Source organism: Hydra viridissima, unplaced genomic scaffold (genome assembly GCF_058129835.1).
Source record: "Hydra viridissima isolate aposymbiotic clone 2 unplaced genomic scaffold, HvirCarnegie_v1 scaffold_11, whole genome shotgun sequence".
NCBI lineage: Eukaryota > Metazoa > Cnidaria > Hydrozoa > Anthoathecata > Hydridae > Hydra > Hydra viridissima.
The window spans coordinates 1,318,853-1,339,958 of record NW_028324310.1 but is presented as its reverse complement, the minus strand read 5'-3'; the positions used below and the strand labels follow the sequence as shown (position 1 = coordinate 1,339,958).

General features: G+C 34.1%; 2 protein-coding genes and 1 pseudogene across 2 annotated transcripts in view; 1 reads left to right on the top strand and 2 right to left on the bottom strand.

Moving 5' to 3' along the window:
• The window catches only part of LOC149881606 (uncharacterized), a 192,913-nt gene that overhangs the window by 49,295 nt on the left and 122,512 nt on the right, over positions 1 to 21,106 (top strand). The window lies entirely within an intron of this gene.
• On the bottom strand, positions 12,735 to 14,202 carry LOC149881618 (uncharacterized; annotated as a pseudogene).
• Positions 17,318 to 17,722, bottom strand: LOC149881617 (uncharacterized). Its single transcript, XM_090067171.1, has one exon. It carries the CDS (start codon positions 17,720 to 17,722, stop codon positions 17,318 to 17,320), a length of 405 nt encoding a protein of 134 aa, XP_089923297.1.

Genomic DNA, 21,106 nt, shown 5'->3' with positions numbered 1-21,106 from the left:
AAAATAAACTACATCGATTCGAATTAAAAAAAATGTGTCTTTGTTAAAAAGATGGAGATAATCAAAAACACTGAAAAAATTTATCCAGTTCTTCCAACGGCACCATCAGATGGAGGGCATTTATATCGACTTCAAAAAATCAGTGAGATCCAAAAAGAAATAGAGGATGAAAAAGTGAAACGAATGGCTTTGAGTAAAAAATACCATCGAGCTGCAAAAATAATTCGTTTCACCGACGATGGATTGCAAACGGTATGCATTGGTTTAGGGGTTACAGGGATTGCACTTTTATCAACCGTCGTTGCCACTCCAGTTTCGATTGCGTGTGAAGGGGTTGCTGTTGTATTGGGAGCTTTATCCATTTTCGGAAATCATCAGAACAAAAAAATGATGATAAAGGCTGAAAAGCATGAAAAATTGAAAGTTCTTTCCGAGTCAAAATTGAATACGATTAGTGACCACATTTCAAAATCTCTTATGGATGGATTTGTGAGTGATTCCGAGTACGAACTCATTCTCAGCGAGCTTCAAAAATTCAAAGTCATGAGTGAAGAAATCCGAACCAAGACAAAAAGCGTCATTGACGAATTGACTAAAGAGTCGTTGATCCAAAAAGGAAGAGAAGACGCGATAAAAGCATTCAACAACTTGTTTAAGAAAAATTAATATTTTTCCATGGGATTCAAAGAATCTAAGAAAAATTAAAGAATCCAAAAAGAAATAGTAAACGCAATCGAGTTTTTGTTTTAAGTTTTTTTCTCCGTATTCTAAAAATGTCTTTTTTTAGAATACAAGATCCTGAAAAGCGAGATGAGATTTTGAGAGAATATAGAGCTAATAGAGAAAAGCTTTACAATGAGAGTCTCAACACCAACATTTCAGATGCAAATTATCAGACTGATTTGAGCAAGTTTTTTAAGCCTCTGATTGAGAGCAATGAGAAGACGTTCAAAAAGATAAAATCCGAGGTTAAAAACGAGGTTAAAAACGAGGAGGAGAGCATAAAGCAAGAAGCGCCTTTAGAGTCGTCTATTTTTCCTGAGGATGATCAGTTGTTTGATCTGAACGCAAGAGCTGAATTTAAAAGAAGCTTTAAGAACAAGTTTGAATTGAGCAAAAGCGATGGTCAATATACGATTGGAAAAATGGGAGTGATGTTTGAAGGAAACGATATGATTGTTGGAGGCGAAAGGTATGAAGGAACCAAAGGTCTTTGGGAGTTGATGACCAATCCAAACGTTTCAGAAAACGTGACAGCAGAAGATGTATTTAATTACTCGAAAATTTTAGTAGAGAGTGAGGCCGTAAAGTCGGATGCGAGACACAACAAGCCTAAAGCAACAGAGGTTGAGAAATACAATAAATTCATCATACCTATTGAAAACAAACTTAAAGAAAAAAAAGGTCATGGTTTGATTATCCTTCCGAGCGATCCTAATGCGTTGGTGGAAAAACTTCAATTGAGTATTGCTGCAGGACATGCTGGAAATATAGCATCGAGAAACGAAGCCGTTGCCATTTGTGACGAGCTTTTGAGACAGGGGGAAATAAACAAAGAGGAATACAGAGCGATTCAAAAATACATCGAGTCGTGAGAATGGATTCACTTGTGAATTTCCATGAATCCAAAGGATTTAAAAATTTCACAAGTGAAATTCCATTGATCCGCAAACGGATCTAAAAAAATATTTTCTCATTTTAAAAAAATGCTCATTGTGAACAACAGAAGATATTTTAAAAAGAACGTCGTTGGAGGTGGAGGAATCATGGACGCGATTAAAAATTTTTTGAGGAGAATGGCAGCTTCAAACGCTTCACGATCGTCTCTTCATTTATTGAGAAAAGCAGCTGCAAGCGAAATTGGAAGAGAAGCAATCACAGCCGCCAAATCTGCTGGAAAAGAATTAGCCTCTTCAGCTATATCCACTGCTAAAGACGTTGCCATCGACAAAGGAAAAAAAGCGCTTGAAAAAGTTTACGCCAAGACAGGTACGGTGAATCCAAACCAAATACTCACCACGAATGTAAACGAAGAGGTAAAGAATGATCCGTATATTCATCCGTATATTCATCCAATGGATGAGCTGCAAAAAAAAATGTTTGGTTCTTCCATTCAAGTGAAAAAGAAAATGACGAAAAAGAATGCGGCTAGAATCCAAGATCTCGTTAAAATGGGGAGCGGGCTTTTGATTGCTTGATTTTTTTAACGAATCAAAAATGACATAAATTTTTTTTTCTCATTTTAAAAATGATAAACACCGATAGATTAAGAGTTGATGAAATGCCAGAGTATGACACTGGAATTGAAAAAGTTGATTTTTTCGAGTACCTCCCAACAAACCTCGATTTAAATTCTTCAGGATCGATCGTTTTTGAGATTGATTGTCAATCTGTACAAACAGTACCATCAGAGGCTTACATCCTCGTTGAAGGGGTTCTCAAAAAAGCAGATGGAACTGCATACACAGCAACAGACAACATTGCTCTGGTGAACAACGCCATCATGTATTTGTTTAATGATGTCACCTATGATTTATCAGGACAACAAGTGGAAAGAGTCATGTATCCAGGTCAAGGAACAACCATGCTTGGATTGTTGAAATACCCTTTTAGTTTTCAGCTTGCAGATGGTTTGAAGCAAATGTGGTATAAAGACACTTCAAACGCCAACGGAAATCCAGGATTTGTTATGAGGCGAGACCACTTGTTTGCAGACACGACATCCATTGGCGCATTTTCAGACACACCATTACCTTCACAAAAAAAGAATACGACGACGCCATTTACAGAGCCGAGACTGTTGCTGCAGGAATGATCGACCTTAAAAAATTCAGACTTTTTATGCCTAGAATTGAGTTGGATGTTTCGAAGAAATCCGAATTCTTGAAATTAATGGCGAGTAAAATTTCCGTCCCAGTAGCCTATAAGTCAAACAAAGTCGAAAGACAAGTCGTTCCTGCTGGTATCACAGAATTCACTTGGACTCTTGGAAGAATCGTAGACAAAAGCGTTCCGAGATATATCGTGTTAGGACTTCAAACAAACAAGAATTCCAGTCAAATTTTAAATCCAGCCATTTTCAACCATTGTGATGTTAGCAATTTTTTCGTAACCGTCAATGGAATAAAATATCCAAATTACAATTACGATTTGAATTTTGGAGAAAAGAAAATTACCATGGCACATTCTGACGCGTTCTCTTTTGACGATAAATATTACGGTACAAACGAACTTGTTTGTCAATCTGGTTTGACTCTGATTGATTATAAAAATTTGTTTCCGTTGTTTTTTGTAGACATTAGTAAGCAAAAAGAAAGAGTTGTTTCTGAAACGGCAGAATTGGTAGTCAACCTCAAATTTCGAACAGCAGTACCAGAAAACACCGTTATTTTTGCAGTGATCATTTCAGACAGATTGATCAAATTCGATTCCGACGGAACCAACATGAACGTTGTTTATTAGGTTTAAAAGACCGTCATGAGATTCTTAACAAAAATGATTTAAATAAATTTTTTTCTTTTTAAAACTAAAACATGAGATATACAAAAAATTATCTGAAAAATTTGCTTATGGAAAATGGAATCACATTAACCTCAAACAAATTGTTACCTTTGATGATGATTGCGATTGATAATAATCTAATAAGTAAAGATTCGCTTTTGAAAGGTCTAAAAGAACACAGGGCAGTGGGTCGACCAAAAAAAGAAATAAAAATGAAAAATGAGAAAACGGAAAAAAAACCGATCGATCCAAAATACGAGAGGCTTGCTTCAATTCGAAATAAACCTGTGTCTGTGAAAACAACCAATATGGAAACCGGGGAAGTGGTTGAATACAAATCCCTTTACAAAGCAATGAAAAACACAGGACATGGATGGAGATATTTAGAACGTCGAAATGGAAAAGTGGAAGATGGAATAAAGATTGAAATTTTAAATTCGGAAAAGCTAGAAAGAAAAAGTCTGTGAGAAATGTAAAAATTCGAAGAATTTCCATGAATCCACGTGCGGATTTAAAAAATTTTTTCAATTCTTTTTCAGAGAATTGAAAAGAAATAAAAAATATTAGAAAAATGATTTTGAGTTAAATAAATTTCTTGATATATTAAAAATGGAAAACAAAACGTTGAAAGAATTGCGAGAAATCGCTAAAGATCAAAAAATAAGAGGGTATTCTAAAATGAGAAAAGGGGAGCTTATAATGACTTTGCAACCTTCAAGACCTGTGGTAAAACCTCCTATTGCTCCGAAACCAGCAATCATTCCACCGAGACCTGTGGTAAAGCCTCCTATTGCTCCGAAACCAATTCATTTGCAAAAACACATCCTTGATGAACCGGTTTCAGATTTAACACCTGTCATAACACCAAAACCAGTCATTCCACCGAGACCTTCATTTATTCCAAGTCTGAAGGCAGCTGCAAAAAGTGTAGCGTCGTATGTTAAAACTAAGTTTAATGATATTAAAGAATGGATAGAACCCTACGTTCCTGAAATAGTCAAGGAGAAGGTAAGAGAGTCAGTGGAACAAATCGATAAAAAGATACAGTCTATCAAATCACTTGTATTAAAAACAGTGTATAAAAAGCCCTTGCCAAAGCCTTATAAAATAAAATTCAAGTTGACTGAAAACGCGTTGGGTAGTACTGCTAGGTTATATTCTTACGAGCCTTCTTCTCAATATCAAGACATTGCATCCTTTTTTAATTTGGTAAGAGAGTCTGCCATTCAAACCATGGAAGGAGAAAGGAATACAAAAGTAAGAATTATTTTAACATGCAAAATGAAATCTGTAAGCATGATGACTGGTGAAGAAGTGACTCGTGAAGCAAGCTTTTCATCCAGCTCGGAAATTATTCTAGCAGCTACAGATGTAAGAGAGTTAATGAGCGAAATGGAAGAAAAAGTCTTGGAAAATAGTGTCAAATACAATGCTTTAGGTTCTAATAGCATCCTATCTAAGATTTTAAGAATGGATATAAACTTTATCGAATACACACCTCTCAGCGGTGGATCCCACATTGAGCTGACTGACGATCTAAAAGACAAAAAGGCAATCATCAACATGAAAAACAACGACAATCAATGCTTTAAATGGTCAGTTACCAGAGCGCTGAATCTGAAAAATAAAAACAACGAAAGAATTGATGAAGACTTGATTGAAAAGTCGAAAAAGCTGAATTGGGATGGGATGGAGTTTCCTGTGAATTACCATAATATTAGCAAGTTTGAAAAAAATAATCCAGACATTAGTATCAACGTTTTTGAGTATGAAAATGAAAAACCCAACCCTTTGAAAATATCTGACTTTCTCGATCGAAAGCATAATGTTGATTTGCTGTATATTAAAAACAAAGACACAGAACATTACTGTCTCATTAATAGTTTCAGTCGATTTGCAGGCTCCTCAGCAACAAAAGGTAAAAGAAAACAACATTTTTGTAGAAGGTGTCTTCAATGTTATGATCAAGAAGAAAAGCTTCAAAATCATCGAGAAGATTGTTATAAAAACGCGCCAATGAGAATTGAACTTCCTAGAAAGGGTTCAACTCTACAGTTTAAAGGCATCGGAAAGTCAATGAGGGTTCCATTTATTGTATATGCTGACTTTGAAAGCTTTATCAAGCCGATAGACTCGTGCGTTCCCAACTCAAACCAGTCTTACACAAAAAAGTTTCAAAGGCACATTCCAAATTCCTTTTCCTATTACATCAAATGTTTTGATGAAACCGTTTTAGAGCATGATCCAGTCATTTCCGTATCGTCAAACGAGAACCAAGACGTGGCTCAATTTTTTGTTGAAAATTTGGAAAGCGCAATAAAAGAACTTTTTGGAAAAATCGAGAAAAAAAAGATGGTTTTTACAAAAGAGGACAAAAATAATTTCAAATCCGCAACAGTTTGTCACATTTGCAATAAAAAACTCAAAGACGACAAAGTACGCGATCACTGTCATTTTACTGGAAAATATCGTGGAGCGGCTCACGACGAATGCAATAAAAAGTTTCAAGTTCCAAAATTCATTCCTGTTGTCTTTCATAATTTGTCTGGTTACGACACTCATTTGTTCATCAAGAAATTAGGTGGAAAGATCACCTGTATACCCAACAATGAAGAAAAATATATCAGCTTCTCGAAAAAAATCAAAGTGGGAGAGTACATTGGGAAAGATGGAAAACCAAAAAACAAAAAAATTGAATTGAGGTTCATCGACAGCTTTAAATTCCTTTCCTCCAGTTTGGATACTTTGTCTAAAAATTTAAAGCCAGAGCAGTTTAAAAGCCTTTCATTACATTTTGAAGGTGAAAAACTTAATTTGCTTTGTAAAAAAGGTGTGTACCCTTACGATTGGGTGGACGGATTCGATAAATTTCAAGAAACGCAATTACCTCCAAAAGAATCGTTTTTCTCAAAACTTAGACACGAGGGAATAAGCGATGAAGAATACGCGCATGCGCAAAAGGTTTGGAACACGTTTCAATGCAAAACATTTAGAGATTATCACGATTTGTACAACGTGTCGGATGTGCTAATACTGGCAGATGTCTTTGAAACTTTTAGAGACACTTGTATGAAACATTACAGTCTTGATCCTGCTTGGTATTACACCTCTCCTGGTTTGGCTTGGGATGCTATGTTAAAGAAAACTGAAGTTGTAATAGATCTTATAACCGATATTGATATGCTCAACATGATTAGAAAAGGAATACGCGGTGGAATCTGCATGATCTCCAATCGACATGGAACTGCTAACAACAAATACATGAGTGATGATTATAAGCCTTCAGAACCTTCGAAGTTTCTTCAATATTTAGACGCCAATAATCTTTATGGATATGCTATGAGCAAACCTCTTCCAGTTAGAGGATTTAGTTGGATGAGTGAGGATGAACTTTTAAATTGGAAATCCATGCCTTGCATTCTCGAAGTCGATTTAGATTATCCTGAAAGTCTTCACGATTTACACAATGATTACCCTTTAGCTCCTGAAAGAATGCTCGTTGGAAAAGTGGAAAAGTTAGTTCCCAATTTAAACAACAAGGAAAAATATGTCATTCACCATGAAAACCTAAAACTCTATGAACGAATGGGGTTGAACACTACTAAAATTCATCGAGGTATCACCTTTGAAGAAGAACCTTTCATGAAAAAGTACATTGATCTCAACACCGATAAGAGAAAAGAAGCTACAAACGAATCTGATAAAGAATTTTTCAAACTCATGAACAACTCTGTCTTTGGGAAAACCATGGAGAATATTCTAAAACGCGTTGATGTTAGACTCGTTACTACGAGAAAAGAAGCTATAAAATTATCTAAAAAAATTAAATATAAACGAAACACCATTTTTGATGAAAACTTAATCGCGGTTCACATGGAAAAGGCAGTTGTTTTTTACGACAAACCTGTTTTCTTGGGAATGAGCATCCTAGACATCAGCAAAACACTCATGTATGAACATCACTACGACTACATGAAACCTAAATATGGGGATAAGCTGAAATTACTCATGACTGATACTGACTCGCTCTTTTATGAAATAGAAACAGAAGACTTTTACAAAGACATTGCTGATGGCGTTGAAAGCAAGTTTGACACGAGCGACTTTCCTAAAGATCATCCTGCCGTTCAAAACTTTGCATTTGACGTTGGGTTTAAAAATAAAAAGGTTATCGGTAAGTTTAAGGATGAAACAGGTGGTAAGCAAATTAAAGAGTTTGTTGGGCTTCGTCCTAAGCTCTACTCTTATGAGGCCTTTAATGAAAAAAAAGAACACAAAAAATGCAAAGGAATTCAGAAATGTGTGGTTGAAAAGCACATCACTCATCAAGATTATAAAGATTGCTTAATGACAAAAGAAAATCAGCTCAGAAAAATGAACGTCTTACGATCTCATCATCACGATGTCTACACCGAAGAAATCAACAAAGTCGCACTCAGCTCTAACGATGACAAAAGGATCATTTTGGAAGATGGAATACACACGTTGGCTTATGGACACTACAAGTTGAAAAAATCGGTAGAGACAGAGGTAGAACATGAGTCAGAGGAAGAACACGGTGTAGAGGTAGAACCAGAACCAATGACAGAGGTAGAACATGAGCCAGAGGAAGAACACGGTGTAGAGGTAGAACCAGAACCAATGACAGAGGTAGAACATGAGTCAGAGGAAGAACACGGTGTAGAGGTAGAACCAGAACCAATGACAGAGGCAAAAAGGTTGATCGCAGAGTGCAGAAAGATAATCGAGGAAAACAAAGAAATTTCAGGTAAGTCAAAAAGGTTGATCGAAGAGTGCAGAGGTATAATCGCAGAGACAAAAAGGTAAGTGACAAAAATGAAGAATTTTTCACGGATCTGAAAGATTTAAAAAAAATAACAAAATAAAAAATGAGAAACAAAAAAATAAATGTGGAGGGAATTGTTTTACCAAACGAGGCTTTATCCACTATTCAGTTGATGGAAGCAGCAAAAAAACTAAAAATAAAAAACTTTCGAGGAGTTTTTGTCAGAGACGCGTTGCCAAAAAAGCCAAGAAAAAAAGAATGTGGAATTGTCAACACGGGTGATTCGAGCACAGATGGGTTTCATTGGGTGTGTTGGTTCAAAGACGGAGACAAAAAGTTCAGCTTTGACTCTTACGCTCAACCACCTCTCGTCGAGCTCGTTGACTATTTGAAAAGTCCTGTCTTTTACAACAGTGAAAGGGTACAATTTGGAAACACGTCTTATTGTGGTCACTTGTGTCTTTACGTCTTGAAAAAATGCGAAGAGGGAGACAGCTTTCAAGACGTTGTCAACACCCTTTGGTGAATTTTTTTAGATCTGCAAACGGATTTAAAAATTCGAAGAATTTCCATGTATCCAAAGGATTTAAAAAAATTTTTCACCATTAAAAAATGATTGACAAATTCAACAGAAACGAATTCAGTGCTTATTTTGATAATCTTGCATCAGACTCAGCCAGCAACGTTTATATTAAAACGGACGGATCGAGCACCATCACTGCAGATTTGGATTACAACTCTCATAAAATCATAAACCTGGGTGAACCCACCAACGCACACGATGCTGCCACAAAATATTACGTAGACAATCACGTGACAGGTGGTACTGGAACTGTAGTGGGAACTGCAGATTTGGATTTAAATTTTCACAAGGCGATCAATTTGAACGAACCGACTAATCTTCATGACGCTGCCACAAAAAATTACGTTGATGTGAGTTCGAGCCAGTGTGTTAAAACGGATGGATCTAGCACCATCACAGGGATCATCGACATGAACTCTCACAAGTTGATTAATGTGAGCGACCCTACCGCTTTAAAAGACGCAGCGACAAAAGGGTATGTGGACACCAAAGTCGCTTACAATAACATTTCATACACCGACATCAACATGACAGCTCATAAACTAACTAATTTGGCTGAGCCTACATCAGCTTCGGATTCAGCTACAAAAAATTATGTGGACATGCATGCTTCGGGTGGAACAGTCATAGGTACAGCAGATTTGGATTTGAATTCGCATAAATTAATTAATGTGACTGATCCAGTCAACGCGCAAGATGGAGCGACAAAGAATTATGTAGACTTGCTGTTACAAAAATCGAGTTTAACCAGTGTCGTTCCAGGATCTAGTTTTACCAGTTTGGGATTAAAGTCTCAGACAGTTGCAGCATTAACCACTTCGCCAGTGTTTGCGTTTTCTGGAAAATCCGGAGTGTTGAGAAGACTGTGGCTGGCTTTATACAGCTCCTCTGGTACGAATATTCCAGGTCAAGTTTTCATTCGAATCTTCACTGACGGAGAAATCAATGTAGGGAATTATGCAGAAACCACGGAAGGAGTTGGAGTGGATCAAACAGGACTTGCTACTGATTTGCTTTTCTCACCATTGGGAGGAGCTTTTTACGCCAACTCTTTGCAAGGATGCAACATGTTTAACACCACTTCCTTGGGAGGATATTTCACATTGGACATGCCTTTCAGAAACGATGTCTCCATTCAACTCGTCAACAGAAATGCAACAGCCATCACGTATTGGATTCAACCGTTCATTTCCACACTTGCTTCCATTCCTGCTAGCATCCCTCTTTACAAGCTGTACTGCAGAACGTTTCGATATTTGAATACCACTTACGGCAGCGAATACGTTTTGCTGAACACCAACGGAAAAGGAAATGGTGTGTCGTTGAAATACATCAGGATGCACATCATTGGCGCCTCTGGAAACTGGTGGGAATCTAGAGTTAGAATGTACGACGGAAATCTACCTCCAGGTAACGGTACTGTACTCACTCCTTGGACACCGTACAACACCAACAATTACACGTATTTTCCAGGATATGACGGTGACAGCACATGCATCTTTTCATCCTCTGGACTGGAAGATTTTTATTTGTCGTCGTGGAACGGCTCAAATTTGACTTCCTTCAACAACAAATCGACTGGACTGCTGTATCAATCCACTTCTTCCATCGGTTCTACATCTACCATCTCTTTTTACAGAAATTTCGGAGAAGCAGATTCTATGCCTACTGTCGCAGCTGGTAGAAGACTCGTTGTCACGCTCAACTCTGGTGATGCTCAAGTCGGTCAATCCGGAAGCTTTTACCTTCTTCTAGGACAAGCCTATTATTACGCTTAAAAAATCACTAGTGATTTCCATGAGCTTAATGTACAGTGAAATAAAAAAAATTGAAAATGACTTAAATAAATTTCTTTTCATATAAAAAATAACAATGAGTATGTCAGATAATGAATTTTTAGAAGATCTCTATGAAAGCGAAGACGATGACAGTTCTGTTGCTGAGGATAGACTTGTGTTAGTTGACGCTGAAGATGATGATGATCCTGAAGATTTGCCTTACAATGGACCTTACAATGATACTATAGTTTTAGATTACAATTCGATGAGTGTTGAAGAACAAAATGAATATGATGATTATATATATAATGAATTGTTAGAAGATATGCGTAATGAAACGGGTGGAAACAACTTTATCATTTACATCAATGATGAGGAGGAGAAAAGAAATAGATTAAAGATTGAGGCGTTGATTGAAGGTTTTAAAAAGGATGAATATAGAGTGTGTGCTTCTGCTGCTTAAAAAAAAATCACTTGCGAAATTCTATGGATCTATTATACAGATGAAATAAAAAAAATGAAAATGACTTAAATAAATTCTTCTTGCTATAAAAAGATGAGTATTACAGAACAAGAAGAATTTGAGGAATTCCTTTACAGCGAACTACAGGAAATAAACACTTTTGATCCAGAATTACACAGAATGGCCATACAATTCCACGATGATCAACACAAAAACAACATGCACAAAGAATTAGAGAAACGCGAAGAGAAAAATATAAACATCTTTTTCCATACTTGAACTACAAAGAATAAATTAAGTCATTCACAACCTTTTTTTTTCATTATGGCATCTCATTATGAAAATCCACAAAAATGGAAATACGCAAAAATACCCATGAGCATGCGCAAAAAAAAAATAGCCATGAGCATGCGCAAAAATGCTCATGAGCCAGAACCCGCATTTTGTAGTAGTCACATAAGTCTCAACACCCACATGCAACGGCTCCTCAAAATCAAAAACGTACTCGTCAAACCGATCTGCAAAAAGCTCCACTTCAAACATTAAATTTATCGTTGTTTTTGTTTTCACAAAAACTCCTTCTTTGCTAATTCTTAAACACACCATCCTCATGTTATTGAAAAAAAGATCAAACAACGCTTTCGTTTCGCCTGCATGCTTTGTTCTCGCTAGAAACATTTTTTTAAAAGAAGAAAATAAATTTAAATCATTGCGGTAAGAAGTTTTTATGACAACATAAGCATGGCAAGAAAAAAGTTTTATAACTTAACAAAAAGAAAAAATTTTAATATTTCATCACAAAAATATATTGCGGGAAGAAAATTTTTGAAAAAAAAGGTAAGCCAATCCATCAAACTTCTTAACCTTATATATAGGAAAGTACCAATGCGCCAGAACCGGCATTATCCTACTACTCTACTCAATAAAGCGTCTTGTAATTTATCTAAAACTCTCGAGCTAAACTTCTTCTTGAGTTTAGGACTGTTAGCTATTCCACTTATTGCTTCTATGCTGTATCATTTATTTGGGCATAACCACCTACATGATAATATTGTAACATGAATATTAATCTGTCTAAAATAGCAGCTACAATCTCCAGCTTAAGTGCCCTACCAGCCACTTCAACTATCTTACTTATCCCTTTTATTAAACTAAAACTAACCCTAGATTGTACTGCAGATTTAACACTATAATTCTCTGTACCTTGTAAAGTATCATTTCATATCTATTTGCTCATTACTATACTCAGTGCTATTAGCTACTATTTCACTAAATACTATCCCAGTTAACAATAGTACATGGGTCATATATTGGACCCATGTGGAGCGTTTTATGGGCCCTATGCAGGAAGTCTATATGAGACCCATAAAAATTTGTCCGCGGTTTATCAACGGGTCTTATATGGGCTAGTCCATTTAGTTAGCCCATATTGGACTCAACAAACTCCTATATTTTTATTTTATTTTTCTTAACAGAGTTTTTCATGGTTGGCCCATATTGGACCCAATAAACTCCTTTTTTTTTGGACCTACATGGAACTTTAGTTTGACAATCCATATGGATATCAATATATATTGGTACCAATAAACTATCTTAAATATTTTACTTGACCTATGGGTCAAGTTAAATATTTAAGATATTGGTATTATTAAATATTTCAAGTTTATTGGTACCAATATATATTGATATCCATACAGCATATCTTGGACATAACAAAAGAATCATTACTATGGAAAGTGTCAAAAAATTTTGATACATGTGTTGTGGCAAAACATTGTGAAGTACAACTGCTCCAGAATATAACAAAAACTGTTGAAGCTCGGTAGTTTTCCACTTTAAAAATTCAAATAAAGATCTTGGTTGCCTACAAAATTCCCTAGGCATTGCTTCTCTTAATGAACACAAATTTGCTTATATTATGCTAAAAGTGTTTGTTGATTGCTTAAAATATAATTCACCTTTAATCCATAAACATTTAATTCTGCAAACCACACCAAGGCAAACCAGGTGCATATAATCTAAAGGGAAATGAGAAACCATCTCAATATTAAGTTCAGTAAGCGGAGATACCATACTTGGAGTATGATGTTCTTCATCTTTTTCAGCAAGAAAATCTTCATCAGTTCTTAAAGGTGCATCTAATTTTGGGAAAGTCAGTTTATCTGAACAATTCACACCTTCTTGTGTGCAACACTCACAGGCATTATAGCCGCAATGCCCTTTAATGCATTATATAAAGGCTCTTGTCGGTGCATCACAAATAATAGCATTTGTAGTTGCTGTATAGTGCTTATCTAAGTAATGTATACCTTCAACACCCATTTGTTTCATTTCTGTAACAAAATCGTTTAAATAATCAAACAGTGAAGATGGCTTTGTTATACCTGAATAGAGTCCAATAATAAAAACATCATTCAAAGATACTTCAATTATAGAATCTAAAATAGGCCATAGCTGCACATTTGAGCTTTGAAAAACTGGTAGACCATCAATATTGATATTCAATCTTAGATTTAGACAATTAGCAGGCAACTTTTTTGTTTGTAGGAGCCTTCTAATGGCGTTTTCAACTCCAACATGATGATAAACACCACCTGCAACTACTTTTTTTAAAACGCTAGATGGTGTTTTTAATAAAGTTCTAGCATCTTTTGGAACATGAACGCCCACATTTTGAAATATTTTTAACAAAGCATTAACAGCCCTATGTGAAACATTGAATTCTATTATCCATTGCCGAAGTTCTTCTTGTATATTGTAGTCATCACTGCTCAATCAACTTGAAATTGACTCATTATCAGAATCATTGCTAAATTCTGATAAGTTATTGTAAACAAAATCATTATTTAAAGTTGAACAAGCTCCATATGATGGAATTTCTGTACATGAATTTTGTGGCAATTCCATTTCCGTTATTTCATCACCCCAATTACAGGATACATGTGAGTCATGTGTAGATATAATTTCAATCAAAATTAAAATTGTTTAATATCACTTCTTCATTCATTAAATTATCTTGACTTAAATTAGTTAGCATTATGCTAACAATTTTTTGCACTTTACGACGTTGTGTTCTTGACAATCTTTCCATGGTATAAAAATAAATTTTTTCTAAAAAAGTGTACTAATGTTTCTTAAAAGCACAATATTGTATTGCATTAATATATTAATGCAATAGAATATAATAAATATTGCCATTCACGAAAGTTATTAACAGGAAACAATGAGACATCACAGAGTAAATTTATCATTATGATAAATTTACTTTTATAAATTTATTTATAAAAGATAATCTTAGTAAAGCAATTTCTTGAATCATCGTTATTAATACTAAAGCTGCATTGAGGCATTATACCTTAAAGAAATTGTTATTTTTTAAATAAAATAGAACAAAATAAAAATAATCTAACATCATCAATAAAATCATTTTTTGATTCGTAAACTTTAAGTTCACTAGGCGATTAGCCATTTTTATTTTTTCAACTTAACCTTTTTCATATCTGCGTCGATGTCAATTATTTTAAACATAGACAAGTCCACGTTAAAACTACACAGGTCCAGTTAAGTTGAATTATCTTGCTTTTTAACATTTTTTTTTGTTGTGTTTGCCCACATTGGTTCCATAAATAAACCAACTATCAAACACACTTATGACCGATTCGAGTCAGCCTATAATAGGCCCTATGTGGACTTGCCCACTTCTAAATTTATGTATGGGAAGCCCATATTAAAACCAGACCGGTCCCGTAAAGTTGTGCTCACTATTTGTTAATTGTGTTTGCCCATATTGGTCCCGCAAAAAAACCAATCATCAGACACACTTGGGACCAAAGTGAGGTTGCCTACAATCGGCTCTAGGTGGGCTTGCTTACGGGGATTGCTAACTCAGAATGTAAATCTTTACAGTCCAATAACTTAAACAAGTTATCAATAACTTTCTCGCCAAATGCAATCTTACCAGATAGATACCCTGTACTTTTAGGACCCAAATTTTATAAGTTCAATATCTAGATTATCCAATAGAGGAGACACTGCAGCCTGTAATTTTCTGCAACCTGCTTTGTCAATTTTATCACTACTTCTTTTTATACGTAATGTATAAAATATTTGAGTTTTGTTTAATCAAATTAGATAGTAGCTGATATTCAGGTAACAATCTGTTTAGAATTTCCTTAAAAGATGTAGCGTTTTTACCTACTTCTTTGTTACCTAGTGTGATTGCCTTCGGTATGTCCATTTGCTTAAACAAAACCTCTATATCAACTCTTGGTGGTACATTTGTCCTGTCTATTGTATTTCTGACTATCATATTTATTGCATGGGAAGCTGCAGCATGTATCCTATGGTCATTAACTCTAGCTTTTAATAAATCTTCTAATTATTGCTTTACCTCAACTTCAAAATTCACCCCTTGTTCAGCCAACTCTCCTATTTCAATTACTGCTCCTAACTGCATAGTTTCATTACTATTAAGACATTTAGTCAATAATTTTTCCGTAATTTTTTTTCCGAATTCAGGGTTACTTTTGTATATCTTACTTATTACCTTACCTGCGGCATGAATTCCGATTGTTTTAATTACTGAAGAAGTTTAACTGAGACATCATTTAGATGCAATACGGTTAATTTATCTATACATTCTTGGAACTTATCAGGATTTTGTGCAAGGATTTCACATATTATTGATGATATGGAATGTGCATCTCAAACGCTCTTCCCACAACCAAAATAAATAATTTTTTTTAAACCCTATTGATAATACTTTCAGGGTTTTTCATCGCTATCCGGCAAATTGTTTTTGTTACTATTTTCAGTAAGCCATTGTTAGTACATAAAGCAATCAATTTTTCTAGAAAATTTTCGACTTTTACAGTCTTACTTATAAATGATATTTTTTCCACCGCCCTAGTTGCTTTTGCTGTTGCATACGAACTTTGTTTTGCATGTTCATGAATGCTTTCTTATTTCAATTTGCTCATGCGACGCAAACTTATTAATTATGTCACTTATTATCACTAGATAGCCATTTTGTATTAATAACGTGCCTGTGCTTATAATTGTAAACGTGGCTGTACTTGATTTATCTATTATTTTTACTTTTACAGGTGATTCTTGAGATGGTTGCATCGCTTCCCTAAAACGTAAATTTCCATTTGTCAAACCTTTGACCTCCCATTGATAAACATTTTTACTAATACTATCGTCTTTTACTCTCTTATTAAATGCTAACAAATCTGTTACTAGAGACTGTAACTTTGTCAAACCTTCAAATTCTCCTTAATTAATATTTTTGCATATATAATCAGTCTCTTTAAACTCTCGCCCCATGCTAATAAATCTTTAAGTACTACATCTATCAATTGCAACATCAGTTCTCTGTTTTGTATCCGTCCATCTATTTCTCTTTTGATCCTAGCCTGAACTAGCAAATGCATCAGTAGATTCACTTTTCTCTCTACCCCTAGTTCTATCACACCATCAGCGTTACATTTTACCGATTCCCAAAACATTTGAGCTATTTAATCGTCATACTAACTGTGATCAGCAGCCACTATTCCAGCCTTGAGCTTTAACATCATTAAGTATCTAGGTTCATTCATATGCTTAGCTATAAATTGGCAAATCTCTTTTTTTTTTGTGATTGATCATTTTTTAATTGATTAACTAAATAAGAGACTGCTAGTATTTCTTGAAAAACTAGGCGAAGAAAATTATAATTTTGTTTCTGAAAATCAGTTTCTGGTATCTGGGTATTGCTACCACTAGAGCATTGAATATCAGGTAGCACAACTACATTTTCTGGTTTTAATAATCCATAGTTATATACTTTATTTATTTTAACTTTATGTTTTAAGCCATCCTTAACTTTTTTATGGGCTGTGAGGTAATTAATAGAACTTTGTATCGATGTTCCATTTTTGTTCTTTTTGGCCAACACTACCTTTAATAATTTAGCTCTCTTGTCTATCCTTTTCATCTATAATAATTCCCCCACCTGTTATTCCTTTATAAGCTGCATGTAATAATATCTTCAATTCATCTAGAATAGATTCACCATTTTATAATTTCGCTTCGAAAGCATCTTCCTCTTCTTTTGGTCCCTTCCAGTATTAAGCAAAATATCTTTAGCCCAGTTGATTAACTACTTCTTCAAATAAATCACTGATATTTGTTATGATTAGTTCTTTACTCAATCCTTTTTCAGATCATAAGTAACGAAGCATATCTATATTTACTGGAATATGACAAATACCTTTGATTACCTCGTTACAAGCTAGAAATGTCTGCAGCTCTTCTCCTTTCTTAATGTCATTTTTAAAATATCTAGTAAAATATTGCTCTATACCAATATTATCTAAACCAGTATTTTCTATTATCAAATCTAATTTCTCATTCATTTCTATATCAATAGTATTTGGACGAAAAGTAATAATTACTTGCTTATGCTGAAATGTTACATATTCTAAATTTTTATTGTATGGTTCATTATTCAAGTAAGCTACTTCGTCGTAACCATCAAGTAAAAGTAGTATTTTAATGTTATCATTTGATAATTCTAGATCTTCTACCTTTAATGCTAAATCTCTTCTATCTTCAGGTATTAAATTCATCCTTAGACTATAATGAATTAGACATTTTAATAAGACTTCTCCATTTTCTAGATCATAGTTATGGTAAGATTTTCCCCATTGATTATTTAGCAGTGTTTTGAGGTTAGTTTTATATACATAATCAAAGTTACCTGACCAAACTTCTCCTTTGCTCCATTTAAATGCTATGTACTGAATCAGCGTGCTCTTACCCCCTCCAGCAGCACCAAGAATTAATAACTTGGTTGGGTTGTTAGCTTCTGAAGTTCTGTCAACTGATCAAACCTTTCTGCTTTTCCAATTTCCTTCTTCTCTCCAATTTTTGTCTGGTAAATACTGCTTCGCTTCTCTTCATTCTTTCTAATGATAATCTGTAACTTTACATAATAGTCCTCTATAGATTGCATAGGAATCCCATCTAGCCCCTCTATAAATTGTGCTAACTTATTTTGTTTTTTACATATCTCTTTTAATTTATCCTGAAATGTTATTTTTCTTCTAGTTTCATGATTTGTCGGTCAATTAAATTGAGAAAAACTAATTGCATATTAAAGTAAACTGTTTTTTCTTGGCGTTTTGCTATATATTTCTCTCAAGGGCAAGTACTTGCCATGAAACAAATGGGTGGATATAATTTTATGTAATGGTTTACCAAGTTTAATATCCTACCCTTCTCTAGCATGCAGTCCTTCTTTAGATTGTTCTGAGATTAAGTTGTGTTCTACTTTGGCTGTCATAGAGAATACCGTGATTAAGATCTTCTTGGTAATATTATTTTTATCTCTAGGATTAAGGTCTAGATTTTGTTTAATTGGAATGAGTCTAGATTGTTGTTCTTGCGAAATTATTTCCACAATATTCAACGTTTCTTTACCTGAACGCCGTAAACGTGATAGTTCAGAGTTAATGACATATCTTTAAGTGAGAATTTTTCTAGTAACTCATATTTACGACTTTGAGCAGTGGATTTGTATGAGGACATTTCTAACTCAATCCGTTCATCGGCTATTATTTTATAATCCATACCATAACGGTTGATCATATTTTTTGACTTTCTATATTTTGTTCATTGGTACTAACACGAACATAACCATAAATCATCTTGTAGTTACTTTATATTTTTATGGCTTTGGTCTTAACTAATTTTATTATAGTTATACCATAAAATATATTTGTTAAACAACACATCCTAGAAGCGTTATAAAGACGATTGTATAACGGCCCTTAACAACATATCATTTACATCCTCATAAGAATTTAGAGCTACCTATGCCTTTTTACTCTCCTGAATCAAAATACCAGCCATTACCTTGCCATTATGAATTCTGCATCAAGGTCAGATTTTTGCCATATCTTATCAAACTTAAGTACAGGAAAATTTTTTAACATTGCCGAAGCAATTCAACCCTTATCACCTAAGGATAAACCCCACTGCTTTGTTCTTTTTATTATTCTTGCTGATATTAGCGCTTTTTCTCCACAAAAATCTATAACTTTGATTCCTGAAAGTTTTATCAGATTTATACAATTGTCTTCTGTCAAATTTTGTACTTCAATACAATATTTATATATTTCTGCAATATTTACACTTGAAATTAAAGCATGTTTCAAATATTAATTAACCCGAGTTTTTTAGCAAATAGCATTATGAGGGCAGAAAAATCAAATACTAATTTATTATTCCTTTTTTATATTTCTTGTTTCTTCTATTTGATATTTCTGATTTTACTTATCAAATCATTTACCATAGAATCTTTTCTATCGCTTTGGTTTTTGGTAAAGATTGCGTGCATGTCATCTATTATTTTATTAGCATTAATCATTTTTACCTTGTTTCTATAAATTTCTAGATTAAAGTTATCATCAGGCATTATATTAAGCATTTCTCTTTTTTCTGATGAAATCAACATCCTGCCATGCTGATCCTTCTTGTTACTAGTTTTTTCATAATTTTAATCTGACTACTAATTTAAATTATCTATCATTTATTATGATATATCATATAGATAAATTATGCAACAAATTTACAAGTTTACTTAGTCTAAAAACGGGCGTTTCTTGGACTTTGAATGGGCGATTCTTGGATCATTTCAAATTCATATCACAAAGATGTCCATAAAATACGTCCATAAATTATTCTTGAGTCCAGTAGTAATTTTCTCCTTATCACTAATAACCTTTTCAAAACCATTTTAAACCGTTATAGTCGTCACCCTTAGCTGTAACATGATGGTTAGTAGCTGATACTTCTATTAATCCAAAGCTCACAAAATAGTTATGCTTCCTTTTATGTACCTATATATTAATTAATAATTACCATAACAATTGGAGTAAAAAAATCTCAGCTTTTAAAAATGCTATTCTTCCTTTCAAAGCTTTTTCTCTATCATTATTCTAATTAGTTACATACAGACTCCACTTAAAAACACCTACCATATTATAAGAAAATTGCCCGGATTAAATTCCCTCTTTATTATTCCTTTCAAAGCAATTTTTTTCCGTCACTGCTTTTAATTGTTCTGCTCTCTCAATTAGATAAAGTAATTGTTCTTTGGTCATTGTATAATCCTTATTATACCGTGCCTCAATATAGGCTCGTTCAAGTAACTTAAAACATTTTCTTTGTTCAATACTGGAATGAGGGAAAATATTCCTCATTATAATTTCCAGCTACAATACCTAGCTTTCGTATATCGTGTAGCTTTGGTTTATAGCGAGAAAAAAACTAACACGATGGCATTATATAAACACTCGGTGTCTTGATGAAACAAGAAAGCTGGTTTACTCAAAAGTTCCTCGATTACATAAACGTTGGCACCTAATAAATACTCTGTTCCGCTTCTAAACCAGCACTCATAATCTTGTTTAGCGATTTCTCTTCGCTCAATCCGAGGAAACTCCATGCCTTCTGCTTATTGGATTTCCCCTTTTTCATATAAAAGGATACCTTCCTTTTTTATGTGGGAAAAGAAATAATGATCTTTTTCAAGCTGAACATTCAATGTATTAATTGACCAAAGTACCAAACTTACCCATGGATCCTTGGAAAATGAATTTTTTCATTTACCTTTTTTCTATTCTCTTTTCTTTTAATAATCCAGCATGACCTACATGTTTGCCTTTTTTTAATACCAGCTTAAGATCGAGATCACTTTGGTAACTATAATTAATATGATCTTTTTTATCTCATCTTGCACCCATTCTCCTCTCGCATACGAGCCAAATAAAATAATCATTGCAACCATATCTTTTGCGACTGCTAAGATTTCTTTAACAATCTCATCAAGCTATTCTTGAATTGTAAGAGAACAGCTAGGTAAGGTGGTTTTCATAAGGTTTATTTTATGTTAAATATGATGTTGAATACATTTATAGTTAGTAATTAGCCTTAGTTCCAAATTCTAA